The following is a 27,370-nucleotide window of genomic DNA, read 5'->3' as shown; positions in this document are numbered from 1 at the left end:
GCAGACGGAAAGAAGGGGGAACAAAGACGACATAGCACGAAGTTGTAGCTGAAGTTTCCACGATGAAGACCCATATGTCAACAATTTCATTGCATGACCACTTCATTTACGTATGCTTTAAAACTTATAAATTCAAATCTTACCTATCGTAAAACGATAGTGTTCTAGAATAATGTTTATTGCTTTACTTATTTGAAAATTGCTGTATAGGCTATTGATAAAAACATTTTATCCCAGGCTGTGGTCAGTGAAAATACTAACGAACACAACGAAAGAAATGATGATGATGATGATAATAATAATAATAATAACAACATCAACAACAACAGCCAGCAGCAGCAAGAAGTTTCAGCTTCAGATATGCCTTTCTCCTCTCTGGTAGTTATTGCAACAATTGTATTATTGTATCAATTGTTTAATCGAACTGAGACGTGTAAGGAGAGGGGGAGCGAAATACAGAAAATGTTATCCAAAGTCATAATCACACATATTCAGGCAAAACTGTAAATAGTTCAGTTCTCTCTCTTGTTATTTACTTATTCCCAGTGTATTATGTTCAACATAATTGGGAAATGTATCCTGTGCTGAACAAATAAATAATAATGACGTCAAATATTTCGAATTTGAATCTAATTCATTGATCTAGATTTGTAGAAAAAACCTAGAGATTGCACATAACTTCCCCTACTTCTCAACTAATACCAAATTAATAAACTACATTTCCCATTTAAAATGCATACTTCTTTGTAACTAGGTGCCAAGAATACGACCTGCGTGAACCTTACTTATAGCAATAGAATGCGATTGTCAGCATCTTGCAGTATTGTATTTTTTTCTATTTATGAACATGTACTCGGTCTCCGTACACATGTCCTCCGCGCTTATTCTGTCCCGTTCTTGCCGAAAGTCTAGTTCGGCATTCAGCCCCCAGAGGTCTCTGTAAACCAGTCATCAGTCATCGTGCAAGGGAGAGGGGGAGCACGGTGCGAGCCAAACTTCTCCTCTTCCCTTTCTTCACGATTCATTCTGGCATCAACCAATGCCAAGGAAGGAGGTGTCCGAGTAAGCCAGCTGATTTCTTTCGCACTCAGCTGTTCGGCTATCCTAGATCGTACTTAATGAATTGGTTGCTCATCGGGGCATATTTATTATCGCAGTAGTTTCTGTATTCGATAATTACAAATGTCATCGTTAGTTTGAAGTGAGGAAACGAAAGTTCTTTTTTTTTTTTTAGCCGGTAGTGGTTTTTGGAGTTCGTACGAAAAAATAAAATTCGTATACTGTAAACTTCTTGACTGAAAATGAACCTATATTGTTGCGAAAATAGTGACGAATGTAGAGCCTATCGGGATCCAGTATTGTTGGATGAACGTGTTTTGCAAAATTTGTTAAGGACAGAAGATAAATACATGCCGTCCTCTTCGTACTTCATGTGTGTACAGAAAGAATTGACACCGCAAATGAGAAAAATCGTAGCAGAATGGATGTTGGAGGTATGTATTACATATATATAGTTGTAGTAAATAGTTTAGATTGTTGCGATTATTTCGTAACGTTGTTGCACGTTTTGCTATGCACAGTGATAAGGATTTGCCCTGTAGACCCAGACTTGGATTTCGGGGTGGGAGACGAGGTGCAGCCCAGGCTTTCACCTCCCACTATGAAAAAATGCTTCGTAAAGGACAGACATTAAATATAATTGAAATTTTTATGCAGGGGTGCATCACGATGATGATAGGGCTTTCACACATTAAATCCGGGCCTTGGTAGATCCATGCACACAATGTTATGTGTGCTTGTAATGTGTAATATTAACGTGAAAGAAATGTAAGTGAAGACTTCGAGTTGTTGATGCCAGCCAGCTGTGCGCCTTTTCTTGGGCCCAAAACCCGAAAATCTTGCACGTTAAGCTGCCTTTGAAGGCAACTAAAGATGAAATTAGCGTAGTTTGTTTCAATCTACAAATGAAACGCGAGAAACCTAAATTAATTCTCTATTCCATTGGCAGTCTCACACCAGTTATACTTATGTCTATACTGTTACCTGTCTGTCTTGAATGTGTTCATTTTGTGCTAGTCAGGGTCAACAATGGGCTGTCACTTTTTTATATTTTCATTGGCTGTACAGTGCATCTATTTTTTTATTACAGTTGTTTGCCATTGTTAGAAACAGGTTTTGTCTTGTTTTAGGAACCCATGAGTTTTGTACATTTTAATACGCTGTTTTATAGTTTAGCTTGTCAAAGCTTACAATAGCTCCATTATTTGAAAGGAAATTCTGTTTCATAAAGTAGTAGACAGAACTAATATTCTTTGAAAGGCAAAGTGATGTGATTTCTGTTGTGCCAAGACTTATTATAGAAAACTGTGTTGACAAGCTGTTTATGTCTTTATTACACTTCGTTTTGCATATAATATAATATTAAAGTTATTGCGCTAAAACCTAATATATGCAGACGCTGTCGCGTTTAGAGAGAACTAACTGAAACATTGCAACTACACCTTCAATAATTAAGTGGCGCTTGGAGGTTATAATGCCTGCTGTATACGAGAGTAAATGGTAACATCTAGATTGGCCTTCGAGAGAGTTTAGTGGAGAACACTCGTCTTGTAATAAAGGGATCCCAAGGCCCTTTCCCAGTGTGAGTAATTCGGAACCCACGGCCCAGTCCTGGTTACCTAGCTGTGCACAAAGTGGTGGATTCAAGAACGGACATGCAAACGAGGTTTCAATATCAATGTGCAAATTCACATAAATTAGCAACCTATGTATTAACAGTCCCGTCAAGATTGAGTCTGTGTTTTATTTCGGGTATTCGTCTTTACGAAGCGGATATATGATTACATGAAATAGGTGCCCCGAGCCACGTCTAAATAGCACTCAGAATCGGGAGAGGAGATAGTGTCGAATTCGAATACTCAACACCCTGCAACAAGATTATCGGATCTTAGCGCTGCAAGTATGCATGTGGGTGAAGAGAGAGGATCCGACAAACTCAAACAGGAATCCAACTCCTGATTGCTTTCTGCTAAGCCAGCGCATGACTCTCCCAAGGAAACCTGAGAATGAAGCCTTCCCTGTCTCTGCATTCGTTTCCTGTTACTTCCCGTCTACTTATGTCAAACGTGACTGTGGGGGTAGAACAGGGGTGTCTAATGACTAACGCTGCCAACTTGAAATTCACCATCTATTCCCAGTGGGGGCACGTTGCACAGTGGTTTCGATCCTACTTTCAAGTCCAGTCTCGATTGTCCTATCTGAACATAAAGTGGATATTATTTGAGCTTGAGTTTAACTCCACTTTGTACACAGAAAGTTAATCTGGACTGGACTGGAACTACAGTTCAAGGTGGATTCTGAATCACTATGTAATCCACCGGTTATCTAACCCGCGACCCCTTGATTACAAGTCGAAAATGTTACCACTACGCTATCGAGGAAGCCCTTTATGCTAGAGATAAAATCATATCTGCGTTTGCCATGGGTCTATCTATCTATTGGGGAACTTCTGAAGTCTTCGTTAATTTTCATCTTGATAGACAATAACGATGCCAGAAAAAAAATTAAAAAGGGAGGACAGGGTATATTAAGCTCGTATATTTGAAATAATGATGTCATTATTGAGTCAAAATATTTCCACAAAAACCGGGGGGAGGGGGCCACACGGTTGGGCCAGGCGCTTTCTAGTGGTACCCTGCCACTACTGATATACATGCAGATTTTGTTTCATGTTCAGTATAACAGTTGTAGTATTGTGTTTCTGTTTGTACAATGTTAAAAAAAGAGGTTAACACTGTTTTTTTTTATTTTTTACAGGTCTGCGAAGAACAAAAGTGTCAAGACGAAGTTTACTCATTAGCGATGAACTATGTTGATAGGTTTCTTAGTGTGTGTCCAATTCGAAAGACTCAGTTGCAGCTGTTAGGTACTGCGTGCCTCCTGTTAAGTTCAAAGCTAAGGGAATCCAGCCCCCTAACTGCAGAAACCCTTGTGTATTACACGGACAATAGTATAACATTGCAAGATTTGTGGGTAAGTTCCACCATTTTCTTCACATGTATACTATGCCTGTTTTGTGTTGTGGAAAAAAAGTGTGCGGCTTACATGTTGTGTCAAAATAAGTTACTAACAAAGGAAAGGAATACAATTGTCAACACCTTGCAGCCCAGTATTGGAATATTTCGGAAGGTATGTTTTGGAGATTTCTTAGCAAAGGGAAGTAAACACGAGTGTACACTTGTACGTACATAGTAGGTATATTTGTTTACTACTCTCCCCAGATGTGTTAGGTAAATTTTAGTTAAAGAAAATTCTATAACATAATTATTTTGTAAGAATGAAAAAATGAATATAATGAGAGATTTCTTTTGAAATGCTCATATGCACTTTTTGTGCTAATAATCCTAACGTATGGATGTATCATATTACCGTAATTTTGTAAACAAATGACAGATATAAAGACAAATACATTTCAGAGAATAGTAAGTTATTTATAATACTGCTCATTTCAAATAGAAATTAAATTTCAAAATGAGGAAATTATGTCCGCAAATGAGAATAGTCTAAAATTTAGTGTAAATATACAGAAAATAAAATTTTGGTCTTAAAAAGCATGTCCAGAAATTCCCGGGGGGATAAGGATAAATTTAGAGCCAAAATGGCGACAAATTGCGCCTTTGAAAATTGAAGCAAGTTTTTGAGGTTTTTCGGGGGGGGGGGGTGTTGGGTTCCCATAATTGTTCTACACCTAAGAGATTTATATTGTCATTATACAAACATGTTTTAGGGACCAAATATGGGGGTTAAATCTACCGCGCTACAAAAGTAGAGGTCCCAGGTTGGTTCGAACTCTTGTCAAAGAGCGATTAAATCACCGTATCCAACAACACAGGGAAGTTAAAGTCGGAGAAGGAATTTTCAGTTTGAACCAGGAATAACACTGGTAACAGAAGGGCCAGAAGTGAAAGTTGAGGGGTGGTGGCATGTGGTCTGTAATTCCAAGAATAAAACCTGTTTTGCACAAGTTTCAGGAATTCCAAACCTTGGAAAATTGTATTTCCATTCTCACAGCACTGTGCCCCATTGTACTTTTAAGAAGTTTTGAGGAAGTATTAGAAAATGAGTTGCCGATTTTTGTTTCGGAACTTGCATTATTCCAACATGCTAGAAATTTCTGAGGCTGTTGGGTGAAGCCTCCCCCCCATCCCTTTAATAAGGCCTTGCTGTCACTGAAAAAGGATTAAAATATTGTTAACCTTTCCTAACCATCTTGAATATCCTAATTACTTAATCGTATAAAAACCAAACAATGATTGCAAATAGAAATGATTAATTCTTTACTGCTAACTATAAAAGGCAATGAGCCTTAATCTCCGCCACAAAAAATAAGAGGCAAAAGTATAAGTGCAACCACAAGCAAAGAAACCTGCGCAGACCCGCGACTCATGTGAACCGTACTCCCGCGTGGAGGGGAGGGGGAGAGTGGACCATGCTTCCTTATGGCCCGAGCTGAAAGGAAGAAGGGAAAGCTGCGCGGGGAGTTTTCCTCCATGGTTGTTTTGACAATTGTCTTTCAAGTTGCTTAAGATTTTATCCAGAATTTACCATCTGGGGGTGTAAGGTAGTCTCTTGATGTTTGTTGCTTAGTGTCGCTTTTCTTCAAATTTTGGCTAATCGCGAAGATGAGGATGAGTGCTGATATGATGAAATTGGTGGAAAAGAAGACCCATGCTAAGGCCGGGATTAAAACCCGGTACACCTGGCGTCGAAGCGCGTTGTGTTAACCACTTGGCCACGGAGGTTGGCAAACGAGGTTATAAAGGTCAATTTAGTGTAAAATTAGACCTTTGGGGAGGTGTTGCGGAAAATTGTGTGTTAAGAACATTTTGGTTCGTGCATGTATGACTTGGCGGGAAATTTGAATGATTTTTATCCAAAGCTAAGTTATGATAGGTAGCAGTTGGTCTGATTAAATTTATTATTAAAGTTGGTGTTGACGCAAATCTCAAGCGCAGTGGCGGCGATTAGAGGGGCGTGGGGTGCAGTTGCACCCCTCCACTGGTTGCCATTTTTTGCCCTGACACTAATGCTAAGCCTTATCTATAAAGAAAACTTGACTGCCCTGCCCCCCCCCCCCTTTCCGCCCTAGCTTGCACAAATGGTGGAATGGTTTATTCTTCCAACTTGTTGGTCCAACTTCTCGCCCTGCCCTGCCAGAGTAGAAGTATGCAACAAGAAAGAAAAAAAACAATGCTGGAAGTCTTGATGTCCTTATCGCGCTATTGTTCAGAAGTGGTACGACAACAAGAAGATTGGAATGGACCCAGCCCTGCTGGCATGAAGGTGGGCCGTTGAATGGTTTTAGCTGACTTGCGTGCAGTGAACAACAGCGAAACGTGCTTATTTTCGACCGAGCAGACATGAAATCCTAACTAGTGTAGGCGGTCGGTCTTTTTGCTGGTAGCCAATTGCTTTTTGGATGCGGTGCCTACACACTGGTGCCGTCAAAAAACTCGCCTCCATGGCAGATTCCAATTCCGCTGTGGTAATAACTCGCAGCTGTAAGGATCAAATGCCAGCAAAATCTCTTCGTTAGCCATAACAAGAGGCGAGTCATTGCCGCCATGGAATGTCCATTCATATCGATCGTTCGTTGCTGCGCAGATTTTCTCTGTTCCTGTAACACCATAACAGTCCCTTGCGGTATTTTTGTTTTGATTAGAGTACTATGTGCAGGGTTACCACTGACCTGGGAAGGTCAGGGGAACAAATCTTTGAGTAAAAGGTCCAGGGGGAAAAAATGGAAAAGTCGAGGGAAAACCAAGCGTTTTTGTACATGCCAGGATTTGGATTAAAATAAATTCCACTTTTTTCTTCTTCTTGAGTCTGTATATATTCTATATAAAAATGTTTTTAATGGTTAATTTTTGTTCCTTAATTTTTGAACGATGTAAACTTGATTCTTGTGAATAGTAAATACAGTTTTAAACTTGGCTATTTGCAGTATCACCACAGACTGGTCTGGAAATTTATTTTATAACTCTGTAAAAACCTGTAAAAGTCGGAGAATTTCCTTTGTAAAAATGAGCTGGAACCCTGATGCGTGATTGTAACTCAGTAGACCTGGGTTCAAGTCCAGGTCTGTCCTTCGTGGTGGAGAGATTAGCACAGCGAGCTGCGACGCCAGGAGTCCCGGGTTCGAATCCCGGCCTGGACATGGGTGTTATTTGTGTGTCCCTTCACCAATTTCATCATATCACACATCCTCATCTTCGCGATTAGCCTTAAGTGGCAGAAAAGCGAAGTAAAATAAACCAAATCAACCAATCAATCAAGTCCAGACATGAGTGCTGGTGGTATTTTTTTCATAGTGTTCACACCCAGCCGCTTATAACTTGGTGGTCAGAACTACAGTCCAAACAAATAAAAAAAACATGTAGATTGCTTTCATATGAACGCCACTGTTTCTACCTTTTCCTGAAAAGATCAAATTTGTTTTCACTGATATGAACTTAGATTTTTATGTTTGCGAATCCTTCATTCAACCTCTTCCTTCTTTCAAAGTGCTGCGGTCAGTGATGGGGGTTTTTAATGTTCTTGGGAAAATACCAGAGGGTGGAACCTGTTACTTCCACCTTGCAGCATGAGAATTTTTCCTGTTTTGTTGTCGGCTCCTTTTTCAGTTCTTTGTCAGCGCGGTGATTCCCGTGGAGCTATCTAGGAACAAGTGCTTGTGACCACCACCAATAAATAGACTTTGGAGGAGATGGCTGTGTGATAGTGGAGGAAGGTTCGCCATGCATTTTCCATTGTCCTGCACGGGGCCAGTCCCGTCAGGTAGAATGGGAGGAGGGTTTCTGGAATGCAAGGCGTGGGCTACATTCGTACCTTTTTCCTCTCACCCAAAGACAGGTGTCAGTGTATCCATATCCAAAGTTCTTTATTTTCCTAAAAATAGTTTTAAAAATTGAAGCGAGTGTTACTTTACGCGGGTCACACTTGAAGACTAGTTGCGGTTGTTTAAAACGATGTCTCTTGGCGGACTAAATGACTCCTCGAATAAGTGGGTGGCGGGGACGGAGCGTAGTGCTGATCACATCATCTCCACAATTGGCCAAGATTGTAAATCCACATCCCCTGTACATGCCTTCACAGCACCCAGTGTGGAGGGAATACCTGCTTTAGCTTAGCTGTCATGGGCGATCAGTATTATTATTGACAAAATATTTTTCGAAAAGTTTTATTTATGTTGCGGCAATTGTATTTTTTAGCGTCGCTTTCTGCCACTTTTGGCAAATTCCGACGGTGAAATTAGTGAAGAGACACTCAAAAACTACATCCATGCCTAGGCCGGGTCTCGACCCCGGGAACCTCGCGCTCGCCATTCGAGCCAGCTATTTCTATTGTGGTAAAGAGAGGCTATGGAGACTAGTCTGGACTACAACTCATATTTTCCCGCATCAGAATTCGAACCAGAGAATCGTTGATTACAAAGTTACAGCGTTAACCACTACGCTATCACGGAGGCCTCTTGACATAAGAGACAATTTTATCGAAGTGCTCTGCTATAAAAGAGGCTCGAGAAGCAAAACTTGAGTTGGTAGCTTCTCTTCCTACCCCCCTCCGCGGAAAATATAAAATATCCCAGTGATGGTTACCCTGAATTTTTCGGGTCTTAGGTTGGAGTCCCCCCCCCCCCTTGCCTCCCATGCAGGAGGTGCCAAACCTCACAAATGAATTACAGGTAAACAATGGCGGTATAAACCGTGATTCGACAGGGAATTTATGTTACACCAACTTTTCTCAATCAGAGCGGCAAAGGCACCGACGATTTTTCTGGCAGGTCGCCTCTCTGGGGAGGAGAAAGGCAACAGAGGGACCTGCTTGGAGAAGAACGTTTTTGGAACTGAAAATTGCGTTGTCGACGTTTTCCCAGCCCCATTTGTAATTGTGTTGCCATCTCTGAAAGGATTTTACAGCCTTCAACTTTTTGGGGTTGGAGCGACACTCTTTTATGTTCGAAGTTCCTCCTACCATGTGACTGCGTTTAGTGAAGTCAGAGCACAAAGGACAGTGAAAAGGAGAGTTACTGAACCGTAGGCACCACGCTGAGTGTCTGTCGCCTGTTGGTGTCGCCGAATTGTCTGCCCTGGTGCACAGAATGGGCCTGTTTCCATTTCCACAACAGTTGTACTGCATGGAAATACACTGGTTGGTCAATTGTCTCATGTCGCATTCTGATCCTGACTGCTTTATCAATTTATTTGTATCACTCTTCTCTGCGATGTTAACTTTACGTGAACGAAAATTGTCTATATTTCGTATTTAGGTTAATTAACGCCTTTGCCCCTTTTCTGCATTGTTGGTTAATCGCGACGGTTATGACGGTTGATTCAAACACAGTCATGATTTGAATCCGGAACCTCTGGCTTCGCAACGTGTTACGCTAACCACTACGCCCTTGTGGCCAGAGGAACAAACATTGGAATACGATAACAATAAATGAGTATAGGTTGGTTCGTACGCAGTCGAATAGACACATGGTTTCTAATTTACCAGTTGAGATAAAAATATAAGAAAACTACTTTCAACTGTGCTTTTTCTCAAGTCATGAAACCGATGTATGTATGCATTTTTGTTATTTAGCGTCGTTTATCTGCGACTATTGGCTAATCGCGGCGATGAGAATGAGTGATAAAATTTATGAAGGGACACTCACAAAGAACAACCATGTGCATTACCTAATAAGAACAATTGTGTGTCCAGATAAAGAATATGGTGCTCTTTAAACGCGATCTATGTATTTTTCAATGCTCACAAATAAGAAAAATGCAACAAAACTGGATTTATTAATTTGTTTTTCTCTCGTGGAATATTTTATTTTGATCAGTCAATAGATGTTTTCTAACAGTAGAACCATAATTCCATTTCGATCTCGCTCACAAAATGTTTCCGTTGGTTAGGAAATTTTCATTCGCCTATCTCTGTTAAAACGGGTATACTCGTACATCTATTAAAAATGACGAGAAGTATTTTCTTGCTACACTGACTCTGAGAAGATGCAGTGACGGGACATTTGCATCGAACCTGTCAAACTGTCGTGTCCGTGTATATGCATGCCTTCCATCCGCAATTCCCAATAACAAATTTACATGTCTTTAGGAGAATTATCAATTGCCGATTTCGCGAAATGGGAGAAGACTGCAAGAGTACTTGCACGGGGGGAGATGAAGTGATGTGGAGCCACAGTTAACTTCAGAACCATTCCTCTTCTATTTTGAGTTCACAGTCTGGCGAATTGGTGAAAGTACAAGCTTGAACGAATATCGCAATTGGCGAGTGTTCTGTTAGAAGTTCTTATCTTCCATCGTCCAAACACCAATGGAATGTAACACAAATACCAGATTTCAGGATCATTATGCTGTGAACCAAACCGTGGCTTTTATTTCTGTACTCCAGAGAGAGTGGAAAACCCGGTGTCTCTGTTATCTACATGGTAATCCAAAGTCGATAACCAATAAGACATTCCCTGTTTATGATGTCAGGGTCAGGGATCCCGGGTTCGAATCATGGCCTGGGCATCCTCATCTTCGCGATTAGCCAAAACTGGCAGAAAAGCGATGTAAAATAAACCAAGTCAATCATAAAATCAACGTTATCTCAACATTCTGGTTGCGAGTTCACTGCGGGTAAGGTAAGAATTTGCTGCAAGCTCGGACTTGCAGATCAACATGACCCATGTGTTTGTACATTCTTGTAATAGGTCTTCAGTAACACAGTGCAACCCGTCAGAAAGGTCTAAATAATCACTCAATATGAAGGGGAATTGGAGTGTCAGTTGCAACAACAATACTCCTGAGATAAAAGGCTTCCGCCATGGATAGACGTATGTATATAATAGCCGAGGCTTTTCTTTGAGGTGGCAACAATACTCTTGAGATAAAAAGGTTCCGACGTCGACAGAGGCTTTCCTTTGCGGTGTCTGAAGAAACACGAAAGCACGTGATTGCCAGATAAGATATTTACGCACTCGTGTACCTAGGTATTTGCATGCACCTACTATCAGTTATTTTGCTGTGTTGCTTCTCTGCTGGGAGAACGAAAAGCGGAACAGCCCGTCGAGACGAAAGATCCAGCGGGTATCTTCCGAGAATAGACAATCGTTCTGATATCACCGCAGAATACGAATACGAATCGCGTGTCTGATACAAAATCGTACCAGTTCTAGCAACTGAATTTATACTACATTTCATAAGACTTCTGTTTTCATAGACAGATAGGTTTATATCCTTTCCTTGAAATCAGGCTGCGTAAGGAGACACCTACATTTGTACAGCTTGTTTTAAGAAAATCTTTTTCCATAATGGGGTGTTTGTTTTTCCCAGGGTGTACCGCAGAGCTCAAGTCGAGATAACCGGTGAAAGAGTTCTTTGTCAACAACGTTACCTAGCATATGCAATATGATATAATCGCCACTTGAGGTGTTTTTGACTCTTGAAAGTTACCTTGGGTTGACACCCTCAGCTGTTCTTCAAATCTCTGTTTAGCCAGGTAAGAGATAATTCCTTGTTGGGTCATAGCCCTTATCACTGCTATGTAGATATTTAATTTCGTGATCATTGACATCTTGTCAGACACTCCTTGGCGTTCAAGGCAAGATCGTTGATACAGTAGGTGTATTTTTAATCTCGCCTTCTGTACTTTTAGGCCAAGGGGTGTATGGTTCCCTCCTCCAAAAACAAGAGTTCAGAGATCACTGGTGAAACACAAGATTTCTATAGAACTGTAAAACACAGAAAATCTGACATTTTACCCTCTTATTGTACGAAAAACTGATTGTACAATCTGAAGCTGCCCACGTAAAATCTCTGCCCACCCATTTGCGCACTCCAACAAAATCATTAAATAAGCATTTATCTTATAAATAATATACATATTTGGTCTGTTGGTCTGTATTGTACATACCATACTTTTTCATTCGATAAATTTAACTGTTCCTTGGTACTACTTAAATTAGTTGCGTAAAGTTGCGAAAACTATACAAACAGAACGCGTGATCATTGAGGAAGAAATGCTATAGCAACATGGAGAGCTATAAAGAAAAAAAACACGGGGGCGAACGATTAAGTTAACGAAAGAAGGGGTGAAGAAGGGAGTGATATATAATATAGAATAAGGAAGAAGGGCCAAGAAAGAGAAGAGAGAGAGAGAGAGAGAGAGAGAGAGAGAGAGAGAGAGAGAAGTATACAGTAGCGTAGCAAGAATTGTGTAAAAATATAAATACCAAGACAGAGAGAAGAATGCAATTTCGAAGCCTAATCAGCTGTTCAGTGTCTGGAAGGCATTTCGCAGCTAAGTGTCAGTTATAGATGACCCCTTCATACACTCAGCATTCTGTTGCGATAGTATCAACAAACTTTACACACACAGATTGACATTGACCTCAGGAATCACCTGATTTTGACATGAATGTGCCTTCAGCTGATCGTCGTCAGTTGATTCCATTTGTCAAGGTTTGTCGTAAATACCTTTGCACCGTTATGCCTGGTGACTCGTTTGTTCCTGTTGCTAGGTCCATAGCGTAGACAATTTTAGCAAGAGATTTCAAGGGCTCAATGTATTCAACGAATTTTAGGCTATATATTTCGAAGGTGTATGCACGAAAAGTTACATAAACGTGTACAATTTGTCCCTACTTAAATATGACATTACATCTGGCGTTGCGAATGCAAAGCTTTTGCTTGTTCAGGTATTCTGTTTCTAGATTGCTACCTTTGTTTATGTACAATTATGTTAAGCTTTATTCTTACCGAGTATTTTATCACACACGCACACACGTGCATACACACAGAAACGCACTTACATCTTGAATTCCTTTCCATATGTATGCAGCCACTCCATTTTAAATTACCAACTCCCATAATTGCGCTGACCAAGTCACAGTGTATTTCATTCTGACATCTTCTTTTTCTTTGTATGTTTGGCCATTTCTGAGTTTCTAAATATTCACACGGGGTTTTACGTTGATCTGTTGGTGCTATTAAATCCGTTTTCGTATCAGAATGGTGTCGGTAATTCTTTATTTGCCTTGTGTAATCTATAGGGTTCAAACTTTTATTTCCTTTTATGGGTCACCACTGTCTACGTGTTGTTGAACGAAATTTATATCAGTTTCGGGATGATTCACATTCTATCGGAAAGGTTAACTAACCCTGGTTGTTTGATTTTCTATTTTACTTCCTTACAGTGACGAATACAAGGGCACGTTCCCATGGAAGATAACATGTTACACGGTTTCTTGCGAAACGATCTTTTTCGTAATTCAAATTCGATTCAGAGTGTTTGTCTATTCGATGTTTCAAGCGCCCACCACCGTATTTGAAACTGGCGTGGAAGCAGTGTCGCTAGGTTAGGCTACTGTGAAGCCTGTAGTTAGCATATTTTCCGAGGTTTCAGAAATCAAGGCGCTAGGTTTTTTCTTCTTTCTAATAGTTTAATACATTCTTTGATCTTTTTCACCCTTCTTAATCCAAAATTTCAAAGGAATTGTGACGAGACGATTTATAGCATTTACCAGTGCCGTGGTATAAGACGTTATCGAACTGTATTACTGTAAGCAATTCCAGTAATATCGCGACTGAGAAAACGACCCAGTGCGAGTGACACGTTCAGCTTGTCGTGACTCTTCTGTTCGAAAGGTTGCATATATTTCTGAGGGTTGGTTTCCAAGAGACACGTGTTATTTTTTTTTCTACTTGCCGCCTGTAACCCCTGCACTGCTTTGTCACGGCAAAAAGAGTGGAGATTAGTGGGAATCACTGGCGCACGCAAGGGGGAGATGATGGGACTGTCCCGAAAAATTTGAGAAAATCAAAAAATTTCAAATGAAAGCACCTTAAAATATACCCCCGATCACTATTTTTGTCCTTGAACAACTTTGAAAACAAATACTAAAAATTATAATTACGTAATAATTTATAGGATATACTCGTCCCCCCCAATAACGCAGCTATATAATATCCACCTCTACAATGTACAATTCGTCCGTGAAGTTTCAATCATACAATTACGGTCCTTTTCAGTTGATAATGACGTTACCGCGAATAAAGACAGCCACATCTTGGGGCGTAGCGCTGGCCGGAGCGGCAAGTGCGTTGATTACTTATATTTTACCCCGGTATGTGACATTACTGAAAGCTAGGCACAGCAAGCTGTCCACACTGAATACTTTAATTTCGCCCTGTAGGATTACGCGCGGATTATACGCATTGCTTATAATGCTTGAATGCACGCCGCGCCCTTGTATGTACACGAAAATCGAAATCAATGTTCATCGTCATGCTTAAAGTTAGAAATATATCCTGATTCTTAAAATTGCTAATAGGAAAGTGAAACTTATCAGACGATAAAAATGATGTTGTTAGACTGGGCAGAGAACTAACTCTGTGAGACAACTGGATGCAATCAATTTTCATGCACTGACAATACAACCGACTTCATAAGAAAGAAACCCTCGAGCAAAGTATTCCATGAACAAAAACCATATCTTTTGTTACGTGGCAAAATGCTTTGTACGCAGTTATATCAACAAGTCCAACAACAAAGGAAGGCGATCCCTAAGCACACAGTTTATTGTCCGAGGCAACGCATTTCCCATTTGCTCCACTGGATAGAAGTGTCGTGGCCTTAGGTTATTTCTGAGGGTGGGGGACGAAACAGTGTAGGTTCCCCTATCGTCGCATTATGTAGAAGTGAAGCAAAACACCACAGCAAATCGACCAGGCGGCTTGCACGTGAATTACACACCTACATACAGTTGAAGAATGTTACAATGGCTGTAGACGAAACACTGTGCCCGGATCGCCGACTCGCCCTCCCCGCACACGTTTTTTTTTCCAAACAGTTCTGCGCGAATGAACCGCGAGCATTATTTTCTTTAAAATACCCACGCTTATGTTCATATGATATTTGGCATACATATGTGAATTTCGGAATCACTTTGTAAAAACGAAAGATTATAAATATATACAGATAGGCTAATCGGGACCGAGCTACAGGTTACAGTGGGATTCAATGAGTTGACAGGCTATTGTTTTATTAATAATAAAAACACTTATTTCATTGCCTACTGCCACAGACAAATAGTGGTACTTCGAGTGCATGCCGCTCGTTTTGCCTAGTCGAGCGGTAATCGAGTCCCTGAATGTATGACTGAAGTATGTGACATGACGTCACTCATACATCCAGGAACTGTAAGCGGTACTTGCTCGTGACGCTATCTAGTGTCATCCGTGCGAACTATTGGGTGCTCGAGAGAAAACCTCTCGCTACAGCACCCTAATTCACAACTATTCTGAAAACACAATTTCGATACCACATTCAGTTGAAACGTTACATACTGGAGTGGAGGAAAGCCCCTAGAATGAAGCGGGCCATCCTTGAGCCAGGTCTCGTCGTTTTTTAACTTCAATTAAGTTGAAGACGTTACAGCCACATCTTAAACGTGACTAGTATTACCAATTCCATTAAAACACTTTACTTCATTTTTTCGCTCCTGGTGTGTCCGGAATTTCACTGAGGAGTTGACCACGGGACCCCCTTCTCTTTTCTTCTTCTTCTTTTTTTTTAAAAAAAATTAGTATGATATGGTCTCTCATTGGTTAATCTGCACGCCGCTCATTTTAACAGCATCAGCGTAAAGCTTTTGACATCCAGGCGCAATTCCAGTCCGGGCAGGCAACAAGAGGAGTTTTTGTGTCTTGATTCGGCCTCGGAAAAAGTGCAAAGAATCCGACCGCACGGACAAAGAAATGTGTGATGTAAATCGTGGGCGGAACTAACCTTGAAAGAGCTCGTCTTCCAACTGACCACTCATTAGGAGTTAAGAACGCCTACTTGGGCAAAGCTGCCCTGGGTTTTCATCGAAGAAAGAAATTCCCAACAGTCTTGATCATGCACTCGCAACCGGAAAGTGATATGGAATGCGATATGTAATCCCCTTCCCTTGCTTTCGTTTCTGTTGGCTTTAGTTCTCTTCTTGGTCCAAACTATAATCGGTGGGGAATAATAATAATTATATATAAAAAACAAATATTTTCATTAAGTACTCTCAGCAACATGCATCAACACCATTTTATTTAGTGTCAGACAACCACAAAACTACTCACATTCTTCACGCAGGAAACTGAACTATGATTCGCAAATAGTAGTGTTCAACGCTCATAGCATTGGATGAAAACGCCCGCGTGATCTGCTGGGGGAAAAAAAGTTTTTGGTAGGAAGAATTCGTTGATTTAGTTTATTTATTTCTGCCACCTGACGAAAGGGATATGGGATGAATGAAGGGACAGTCACATATGAACAAGACACAAAACAACCCCCCTCCTCTTTCCAGACTCTACAGCCTTATTGGGTTGCAGAAATGCAGTGTAGGATCTGACTCATTGACACGAGTACATTCAGAAAAGGCCATCCCATTAATCATACTTAATGGTATATATAGAGTAATATTCAGTAACTTATTTGCAAATTGGTTAGGTTTCCAGTTCCACAAAGAAGTTTGAGCAGAAGAAATCGTAAATACCGAATAATACTGGGGAGGTCGCCTACTCCCTGTTGCTATGAAGTTCTACCTCAGATCTTTGCATTTCGTGTAATTATGCAGATTCGTAACCTATGGTATGACCTTTCAGTTTGATTTTATTCTAAGACGAAACACAAAAACTTTGTAGGCAGAACAATGTTAAGTTAATTCTTTATTATAACATATTTCTCTATTTTGTTACAGATGTGGGAACTTCTAGTGTTGTCAAAATTGAAATGGGACCTGTCAGCCATTACGCCTCAGGACTTTCTCGACCACATACTTTATAGGCTAAAAATCGACGATTCGTGCGACTATGTGATGGTACGGAGGCACGCACAAACTTTTATCGCTCTGTGCGCGCGAGGTGAGTGTTCAAAAATTTGTTTTGTAATCTGTGAGTGATAACTGGTTGTCCTTCCCGCCAAAAATATCAATTCAGTGGAAAGATCACGTGCAGAAAATCCAGTCAGATAGCTCCTCACCAGTGATGATTGGAAGCTGATTGACTGATTGAGCATCACTACGTCATTGCTTTTTGGCGGGAAACATATACAGTTAGTTATAGCTCGCGGCCTATCGTTAAGAAATTTTAATGCAGTGAGTATTGGTTGTAGTCAAGTATGTATCTTTTGGAGGGAACTTCTCACTTTTAAAAACTGTTAAGTGTTGTATAACGGACAGAATGCTAATTGCGAGTAGACCTACTGTTTAAATTGGGATCCAAACCACCGATATATACCAATGTAAAATTTAACTTATTTTTTCACTTGAACAAGCAGTAGAGGATAAGAATGACCAACTTCTAATTTGTTAATCACTTATTACGGTACGGGATCTACTACCCTACGTGTATAGGGTAGCCCATAATTCCATAACTGGAACCGCCCGAATTACATTTGTAGAAAAGCCGTGCTGAAACACCCCCTTCCCCCAAATGTCTCAATTTCAGAACAGCGTTATCAAAATATTTTTTAAAACTCAGAACTACAAATAGACAGCAAAAATAATATATTTTTGAGGAGAAGGTTGTTATCAGAAGACCAACGGTGTTATTCATTTATCATCTCGATAAATCTTTATATGAGGAAGTCGAGAACATTTTCGCAAACTTCTGAGAAAGTTAACCTCATCCTAAACTTTATTTAACACAAATGGTGAAGTGAATATTTTACTAGTGCTTAAGAAACGGGAACTACACTAAGTTTCGCAGTAAAAGTTAATTTTGGAAGGAAAAGATTTTCTGCCTCCCAAAAGATTATTTTTCTTGACACCCCAAAGCTAAAAATATGGACATGAATTGAATCCCAAATATTTTACCTTAATGTGAACAGCGAGTTGGTAACACTGTCCTCCATTCCTTCCTCGGTGCTGATGGAAACGGTATCATGGCTGACCTCTATCGTCAGCGAGAAGTGTTGGAATTTGCAACAGCTGACAGCGAGTCGTTTTTCACTGCAACACAGCTTTTAAGGTTCTCACGATTGACATGCAACAGTTGCTAATGCTGCAGACATCACATGGATTCACATCATTAAAGTATTAAGTGAAATGTCCCAGTTCCCCGTAAGCAAGGTAAGCGATGCAATAAATACTCGTAGGCAAATGTGAAGGTTGCAATAAATCTTGATCCGCAATGGCGGATATTCTAGAAGACAAACGCTGGACCCTTAGTCGGAACCTTTGTGACAAAATGACTTTTACTCTGCCTGACTTGAATTGTGAATCCAGCTTGGGAAATCATTGGATGATGTCGGCGCTCTGCCCAAGAGAAATCACCATAGATGCTCTCCATTGTTTAGCACTTCACAGAGGCCGGGCCCAATCTAGTATAATACATACAGGGTGTCGCAGTACATGTTGAATAAAATTTGCATCGAGGGAAACCTTGTTCGGGCTACGTTTCGCTTCTACGACCTCCCGAAAAACTGCACTTTTCTTTCCTGCATGTATGCAACTACACGGGACAGAAGCACAGAAAGACTAAGGCCACTTCCCACAGGGCGAGAAAAAAAATACTTGGCTAAAAAAAAGTTTTGCGATGTTATTTTTTGTTAAGTAGGTTTTAACACTTAAACATCCACAACACCATTTTTTTTTCGAGAAAAATTAATTTTGTTCAGCTTCAGAAGAATAAAAATATTTGTCTTGTATGGAAACTACCCTGAGGTCAGTACCATCAGTGGTAGGGTGGTGGATGTGGAGCGACCTTCTGAAGGTCCTAAGAGAACCAGCAGGTGGATTTCAACCAGCTGACTCCTGCACCTGTTATCGCTTCCTATTCCTCAATAAGCCGTAAAAAGAAGCTCCCATACAACCTTGCAGGCCATTGGCCTTACAAACCTTTTTTTTCCGTTAAATGTCTCTGAATTCGACTTAAAGTTTAATCCTAGAGGCATTGGCTGTTCTGCTTGTTGTATTTATAGTTTGTGACGATCGAATTGGGTGGATGATGCTGAAATGGACTAAAGAACATGTAGATAATCTACTGGTCAGTATTTTAGCTTTGCAATCAAGGATTTCAAGGGCCAGCAAAAATTGCGCGAAGGACCGGGGCAGTAATATTTTGCGTGTGGCAGTCACATTTATTTGGTTATATTAATAAAAATGAGTAGGTGGGCATATGCTTATTTTCGTTCCCCTCTTGCATAGTTTTCAATGTGATAAAAACTTTTCTTATGGCCTGGTAAACTACACACATACCCGCGTGTTCTTGAACCTGTAAAATTTCAATCATATCAAAATATGAACACTTAATCAACATTAAAGCAGGTGCTCATTAAGGATGACTATGTTCTCAATCTTTTACATGTATATGGAATGGGGTAGGTGATTCTAAAATGAACAGGTAATCAGTTTGTATTAATGACGCATATCCCTAAACGTTGCAAGAAAGATAAACATTTTTTGGTTAAGTTTTGCTTAAATAGAATACATTCTTGTCAAGAGGGGCGGATTTATTTGGAGGACACACGAGTAGTTGAATAAGGTGGAGTGTTGTGGTTCTAAGGGCTGGAGAGTTCTTGTTTTAATAGTCGGTGTCATAATTTATCAAATTTTTACGCACACGACTTTTTAAAACAGATTTGGTCCAAAAGGATAGTTGCGATACTCCCAGGCACGCCACTGTATTAATCAGATTTAACCGTGAGCAACGTTCGTTGCATTTAGTATTACATTTGTTGCTGAGACAAGAATCCTGCGCTAATTGTTTGTTTGGAGTGTCACGAGCACGTTTTGAGTGGGATATGGTTATTAGCATGAAGTTCTTAGACCAAGTCAATGGCCTGAGTGCATTGTGCGACTTAGACTAACCAACCAGTGGCTCATTGCACAGGTATGAAAGCGTGGGTGCAAGCACACCCACGTTAGTCTGTAGTATGCTAACTCTTAGTGCCAGAGTTTGGAGCTTAGGACGTTGTTCGCTGAATGAAAATTCTCCAACACACTGCTTCATGTCTGAGGTGTAAAAGCTTGGTCGTCTTAATCTGTTTTACGTACATTTGGATGTATAGGATATTATCACTTTTTACTTCACCCAAGAGAGTGAGGATAATAGTTTACTCTTATAGCGCTCGTCCCCAAAGAAACCTCACTTTACTTCAAAGAAAGTTCCGAAAGATCAGTTTTCCCCCTTACAACCATACATCAGGTCTACGTGGAGTCCAGTAAATCCTCCCCTGAAACCTTTTCCACCAATAGTGTCCGTCCAAAAAACGACAGCTCTCGTCAACTCCACGTGGACTAAATGAGATGTTGCTAATTCAGTTTCTTTAGATATTTTTGAACGCGAGGTTGCGATTCTTTATCTTTGCTAGGTTATGTTATTGTACTGTGCAATTTTTTTAATACAATATAAAGACCATGGGAGTAAAACGTCGCAGTGAATGAATGGATGTCTAAACACTGCACGCAAACGCGACAGCAGCGCTTTGCCGAAAAACAGGTGGTGGCTCGCAACCATATACAGTTCCGGTCGGCTTCCTCTGGGGTTATGTCAAAGGTGCCGAACTGGTGATACTTAGAGGACTTAGGGTATACTAGAGGTTTGTCTAAAATTTTCCATCTGAGGGCTTATACTTAGAAATTGACATACATTTGCCCTTTGTTAAAATAATTTAGAGGTGTTGAGGAAATTTTAGGATTTGTTGGGGTTACTGTCAGTCCAGTAACTACCAGAGATCTACATTTTTATTGTCTACCTCAGAAATTATTAAATGTGAATATATATATATATATATATATATATTAAAAGTTCTTGGAAATTCAATTTTAACACGAAATAGATTATTTCGATTTGCCAGTCCATTTGGGTACAGTGCAAAAAAGAATGATTTCATTTATGTCGTTCATCTTAAAAGTTTTTATGAACTGTGAAAATGTAAATAAAAATCATCGAACTGCCCTTAGTAGCTCGCAATGTATTTGAAATCTGGAAAGCTGTTCCATGGGTCGGGGAGTTTGACGATGTCTGCTCAGATCATATTCTAGTGCCGAGGGAGAAAACATACTCTTTTTTTCGTGAACGGTAACCGAGTTCGACTCCCGTAATTCCACCATTAACTTATCAGCTACGGAATGAGGGAGAAGCATAATCGCGCAAAATCATGTGACGATGATTACGATTAGCGTCCGATGTGAGGGATTTTATTTGAATAAAACATTTCAAACATCCCTCCTCCAGATGTGCCAACGTAGCCTTTCAGTCGAAACTTGTCACGAATGCGGCGGCATCCCCTCCCCTCTTGCTTCGGTGGGGGTACGAATCAAATGGCGAAATCCGGAATGAATAGGTGGAATTGGTAATTTCCAGACGGAGTTCACATCGGAATGGATCTTTCACCGTCGCGCCCAAACAATAAGAACCACTGCCTCCTGGCTTCTTGGTTTGCAAGACTTAGGGAAGTGTCAGATGCGGAGCAAGTTGCCCTTCTTTAGAATAGGCCCCAGCCTAGACCCTCTCCCCCCTCTTTTTTGTCGTCCTTGTCTCGAATCGCAACTCCCTTTGTTGGTAGTTTAGCAAAGTGTTACCGAGTACCTTCCTGGTCTCCCCTCCCATGTAATGTCGATGGAACTTTATGTATTTCGAAGACCTCTGGCAACCATTTCTTCCTCAGTCACAGCGCACAATAGATCTGGGATTCGAATTGGCCCAGCTCGATCGCCGTCCTATAGAAGGAATAGTGCCATAAATATTGGGGACTGGCTTTTTCTGTTTCGTAAGCAGCCTGTAAATTGTGTGCGAAGATGCCTGTGTTCTCATATCCAGATGGCGATGCTACCGTGGAAGCTGCTCCAATCTGGCCCATGGGAAGATTTTGTAACGCATTGTCCCAGGCCCTGTGTACGGATTATCACCTAAACACGCTGCCAACTAAGACTGCATACTCACTTCCTAGGTCGAAGGTCCATGTATATCGTTCAGTGACACATTGTGTTGTTAAGACATTGAATCTTATCAGAAAGGACCAATTTTATTTTCATTCATATTGCCTACGGGATTCCTTAACTGTTTGAAAATGTTTACATATTCAAATCCCAACGAAGGTGTCTAACCATTTCTACTATTGATTTGCCTCATGTTCATAAGAAGTATTATGCATATGTTCTATTCAATGGTGAACACTGCGTTGCAGAAACTAGAAGACAAGACACCTGCCCATCTCATAATTCGCGGGATAGACAGCTCGGTGACGAGTGATTGGGTTCTTGACTCACCAGCTGAACACCCACCACCTAAACAGGGGCCGCGCGCGACACCCCTGAATGTGCAAAACAATGTAATACTAATGTTAGTTTCTGATTGTGTTGCAAAATAGGACGTAGTACACAAATATGCTTAGTTAATACTACAGTCACGGCATTTTTGTGTTGTACGAAGTAACCCCACTAACTTCCTTCTGTACGCAAGTCAAGATACTAAGCTTAAACTATGAAACTAGATTATTTGTGGAATTACTAGATTGTAAGACTTGCACTGGCATCCAGGAAGTGTGTTCAAAAAGTGACTTACCTTTAAAAGTTCCGCCCACAATAAGTATAAGAACTTTCGGTAGCAAAACAATGTAAATTATTTTCCTGGTTGGGGAGTATTCCCCCCCCCCCCCTCATAAGCAGAGAAAGAGCTAAATTTTGACACGCGTATTCCAATTAATAATTTACTAGGGCTTCCAGACGTCCTGTTTCTATCGGGTGTCCTATATTCCATAATACGTTTGTATACCCTGTAAAAGTTGTACACTCACCTCAAGAAGTACTCTGGCAGTTTGTTTCTTTATACAGCATATTTGCAGAAGATACAATTCAATCTACAGGTGTATCAATGTACGTTGTATAAAACACAACTTATTACTAACTTCGTTGACCCTGGACCTTTAGTGTTATACGTATATACATAATGCGTATTGAAATTCACTGTTGTGTGTTAGCGCATAAAACCTGGCTTTTACACCACTTTCAGTGTGTGTTCTATTTCTCTTGCAGTTAACGGTTCTTGCAAGCACAACTAAAAATGTCTGATGAAGGGAGCGTGTGTTCTTTCGAAACGTTACATCAAACATTGTGTTTGTGCTCGTAAGAACCGTAAACTGCAAGAGAAATAATTCTACAATGCAAGCAATACGCACATACAAGAAAAAAGTGTTTGTCATGTATTGAAGGGGAACCATATCAATGACATAATCCCGTTTATAATTGTGAGGGCGTGTCTTTCCGATTATAATTATCGTCCGTGAACCCGCCATAATTCTGAGCGAAACAATTCAGTACCTGCCAGCACGTTCTTTGTTTTGTCGGAACATATGGGCGTTGGGTGTGTGGAAGCTTGATAATACGAAATGGCCTGAGACCTGTTCGTTACCATGGCATGGACTGAAGTCCAATGTTAATAGACGTACCCCCCTCCGCGCCTTTTTTTGTCCCGCCAGAACGCGCCGGCCCAACATGTTAGCTATGTCCTCCATGTCCTCCTCCTATCCGTCAGTGGATGTGTTGAACGGCGAATATTTTCAAGTGTGGGTGGTGAAAATTTGCTATTTTTTTGGTCTTACGTCATCATGCTTTACTTATGACTAAGAGCTTTTCAGCGTCTGGCGCCAAGGATTATTCCCCAGGTCAGTACCCCTTATCATCTGTATGCATGTTGCCGGTGCACACATTCAGTGTGCAAATTAAGAGCTGCTTCTGTTTATTCTCCGAGAATGAATGGAAAGAGTAGAGTATTCATGGACAATGAAGTCTCGGTCTTGTCTCGGTTTTACTAACGCCTGTGTCGTTCTCGATCCCGACACCCACAATGTCTAGCATTGTAGCATTTCTGTAGAAAGGAAAATGCTCCTTCAAGCACGATTTGTTATTGGCGAAACAGCCCTTCTCTTGCGTATACTGTAAAATGTTTCGACGTGAATCACGTAACCTCCGACCTCCGTGGCTGAGCGGTTAGCAGTGCACAGATCGCTACGATGCCAAGGGTCCCGGGTTCAAATCTCGACCTTTGCGTGGGTGTTCTTCGTGTGTGTCACTTCATCAGTTTCATCATATCTTCCCTCATCCTCATCGTCGCGATCAGCCAAAAGTGGCATAAAAGCGACGCGGAGTAACAAAAATCAAAGTTTACTCAGAACCGAGTTAGCCTAGCCTGTTTCGGACTCGATTTGATGCAGGCATGGGCACGATTTTTGTAATTTGTTTTCTTCTTTTAAAGGTACGAGAAAGTTGTAAGACAACCACGATACGTATAAAGTGTGCGGTGTTTTCAGGGTCACTGTTTTGCGCTTAAAAAGTTTCAGGGACGTACGAACGGGGGCTCTCGCAAGGGAGTTGACTGGAGCCGCGGCGTGTGCAAATTGAGTGCGACGTACTAATCGACTGCAAAACAATGCAGTTATATAAGTTCTGAGCAGAAGTAGGATCACATAAAGCAGTACCGATGGCTAGAAACCGCAAAGGATAGGCGATGTGAGCCAATATAAAGCAACAACAACAACTATAAGTTCTGATTGATACGTACAGGACTTGTCTTCTTGTTAGAGCAACAGACTCACTGCACGTGATCAAAATAACCCATGTCACGGGCGTTTCAGTCCTTGAAGCCTCCTTAGGCCGCAGTTACAAATTACGTGGCATCCAGTATTTAGAAAAGCCGCGAAACGAGTTTAGAAAACACTAAACGTCCTGATGCACGAAGTCGTAGAGATGTGCGTTCTTTATTATTCTTGAACTATCACTGTTGTCCCAAAGCCTTGGCGTTTTCCTCATAATTTGTTTGAGTTGTCAGTTACTGGGGGATCATATCGTAATGCAATATATTCCCTGTGTAAGTTTCTCAACGTCTGGGCTACACCCCGGGGATGTTAAGGAATTAAAGTACTCCACCACCGGCTGTCCTTGCCTTTTTGCTACCTGACAAATTTTCAAATGCAATTTGATAATTTCCGTTAGTTAGGAAAGCAACCGGAAAAAAACATGCGTTGGCAATAATAAATGGCGACTGCAAAATATTTCCATTCTGTCGAATTGCGTAGTAAGTAACCACGGAGTTGGGTATTGATGGAAGTAGTCAGCAAGTTGTGTCAAGAAGGGGAAATGCATAATGAATACCCATGGTAGCTCATGGAGAATGCTGGGAACATAGGCACCGTGGGAATGCTTGATGCATACCTCATCGTGTTTCCGAATGCAGAACTATCAGCATTCTCTCTCATCCGTTCATTTTTTCTTCAGTTTGACCTTCTCGTAAGCCTGGCATTAAGCAATGGAATTTGGGAACTGCGCTGAGCCAGTGTACATAAACAGAAACGACTTCAAAAGGAGAGATTATGTTGAGACAATTTTTCCCTATGATGAACTCGCACTTGCTGACTCGTGGGAATTCCTTGCGCTGAGTTTTAACAGTGGTTACCATCTGAACTACCCCTCTCCTCCTCACCCTCCATACACATACTCGAAAGCCAGTACATGTGACGCCGAAAGTAGGTTAACATGAAAATGTTATTCGACATTCCAAAAACAAAAACAATTGATTGATTGATTGAGTTGGTGTTTTAGGTCCACTTTATGCACAGTAAGGCTAATCGGGACTGGGCATACAGTTTAAAGTGGGATCCGAACCATATGTGCCTCCACCGGGAATCGAACCCGGGACCCCTTGATTACAAGGCGACGACGCTACCACTGCGCCATCGGGGAGAAAAAACAAAAAAAAACAAGATATACAAATTAGACTTTGGTCTTCTTTTTACGAGTACATTTCTTATTTATAATTGACTTTAAAAAGACAGTATATTTTTTCTGCATGCTTGGAAATTAATGCCGACTTAGCCAGAGGCAGGAAACGGCAAAGGATGATGATACTTGGAAATTAACCTTTATGAAAACGTGAGGAAGGAGAGATGGCCACCCCTTATCTGAAACAATAAATGTGCGGTTTATTCTCTTCCCAAGAAAATTCAAGTTGTATCTCATGTCAGGCCATCCACTTTTTTGTGTAATGAATTATCACCATGAGCAAGCACTGAGATTCGAAACTCGAATTCCATGTAACGTATACGTTTCATTATAATTCTTTAACTTTCAAAAGAAAAATTGAAACAATGTGAGTAGTTGAGCGGTGACGATGCCTGAGGGGGCGTTGGAAGCTCCCCCCCTCTCCGTTACTGCCATCCAGCAAACAGTAAAGCTAGACAAGCAAACATTTTTTTGGAGTGATATTTAGAGCTATTTTGAATGTGACTGCCCCTCCCCGCCCCTGCCTCCCTACTCACTCGACTGCTATCATACTCTTGTAGCTTAATCCGGACGGGACTTGCAGTTTAAAGTGGGACCGAACCACTACATGCAGTGTCTCTCCATGGATTATCGAACTCGTTACCCCTTGATTACAAGGCAACTATTCTCTCGGAGAGAATTTCAGAAAGAAACAATGGTTAGGTTTTGAAGGGGCGAAGACTACAGGAATTGATTGGCGCATTATGGCTTTTCCCAGCACTTAGAAGGTCTAGAAGCCTTTCTTTCTGTTTTCAATCAAAGCCGCGAATGATAGCTTACCACCATTTTAGTGAGAGATCTGTTGATGACAAGTTGGGACGGACATGCGTCGTCGATGGGAGTGGGGAGACGACTTATATCAGCTGGCTTGCGCCAGACACGTGCCAGCTGCCTCATTTCTTCAATCCCCTCTCCCTTAACCCCGCTTCCAGGTTTTGAAGGAGTCGACTCTCTTTGGTCGGTCTTCCTGAAATCTCAACTTTCTTTACTGTTGTCGGAAGCACCTTGAAACTACAATGTGCCTGGTTACGTGGATCTCAATGCAGGCTGTTCAAAAGATGGAGGGATCAAAGCCCCCTTCCTTGTGTAAAGAAAAGATCACAATATGGTTCGCGTTTTCCTTCCTGCTGCGCCTCGGTATCGAAGGGGCGCTGCGGTTATCTTTTCAATAAGAAGTTTGTCAGCTGCAACCTTCACCTCCCCTTGCTCAAAAGAAAAGATCAGTTGCTCCAGTATGCATGTAGATCCATGACGAAGGGAGAGGGGAAGAAAAGAGGGAATATTCTTGACTTGACGGGTGGGTCTGGACGAGCGGGTCCGGATTTACTGTCTGTCCTCTTACACAATTACATTATACCTTAGGGTCATATCATCTGGTATGACATTCTCCTTCCTCCCCTCGTTGTATGAATTCGCCAACGTTATTTGCATGTACAGCTTTTACTTTACCCCCATGTACTGTTGAGGGATATATAGGAAGTGTTGAAGCAAGACAGCTATCAAATTAGTACTTCTGAGCAAAGA

The 27,370-nt window shown here is 41.0% G+C and overlaps 1 protein-coding gene across 1 annotated transcript in view; it reads left to right on the top strand.

Annotated features, from left to right (window-relative positions):
- Positions 1-1,042: 1,042 nt before the first annotated feature.
- The window catches only part of LOC145985360 (G1/S-specific cyclin-D2-like), a 39,492-nt gene continuing 13,164 nt past the window's right edge, over positions 1,043-27,370 (top strand). The window contains exons 1-3 of the mRNA XM_083119279.1: positions 1,043-1,493; positions 3,817-4,032; positions 16,787-16,949. Of these exons, the coding sequence (XP_082975405.1) occupies positions 1,302-1,493; positions 3,817-4,032; positions 16,787-16,949 (571 nt within the window). The 5' untranslated portion in view covers positions 1,043-1,301. The remainder of the gene's footprint in view (positions 1,494-3,816; positions 4,033-16,786; positions 16,950-27,370) is intronic.

The sequence above is a fragment of the Lepisma saccharinum genome, chromosome 3 (genome assembly GCF_977018435.1).
Source record: "Lepisma saccharinum chromosome 3, izLepSacc3.1, whole genome shotgun sequence".
In the NCBI taxonomy this organism is placed as follows: Eukaryota; Metazoa; Arthropoda; class Insecta; order Zygentoma; family Lepismatidae; genus Lepisma; species Lepisma saccharinum.
This window is presented reverse-complemented; position numbering and strand designations above follow the sequence as displayed.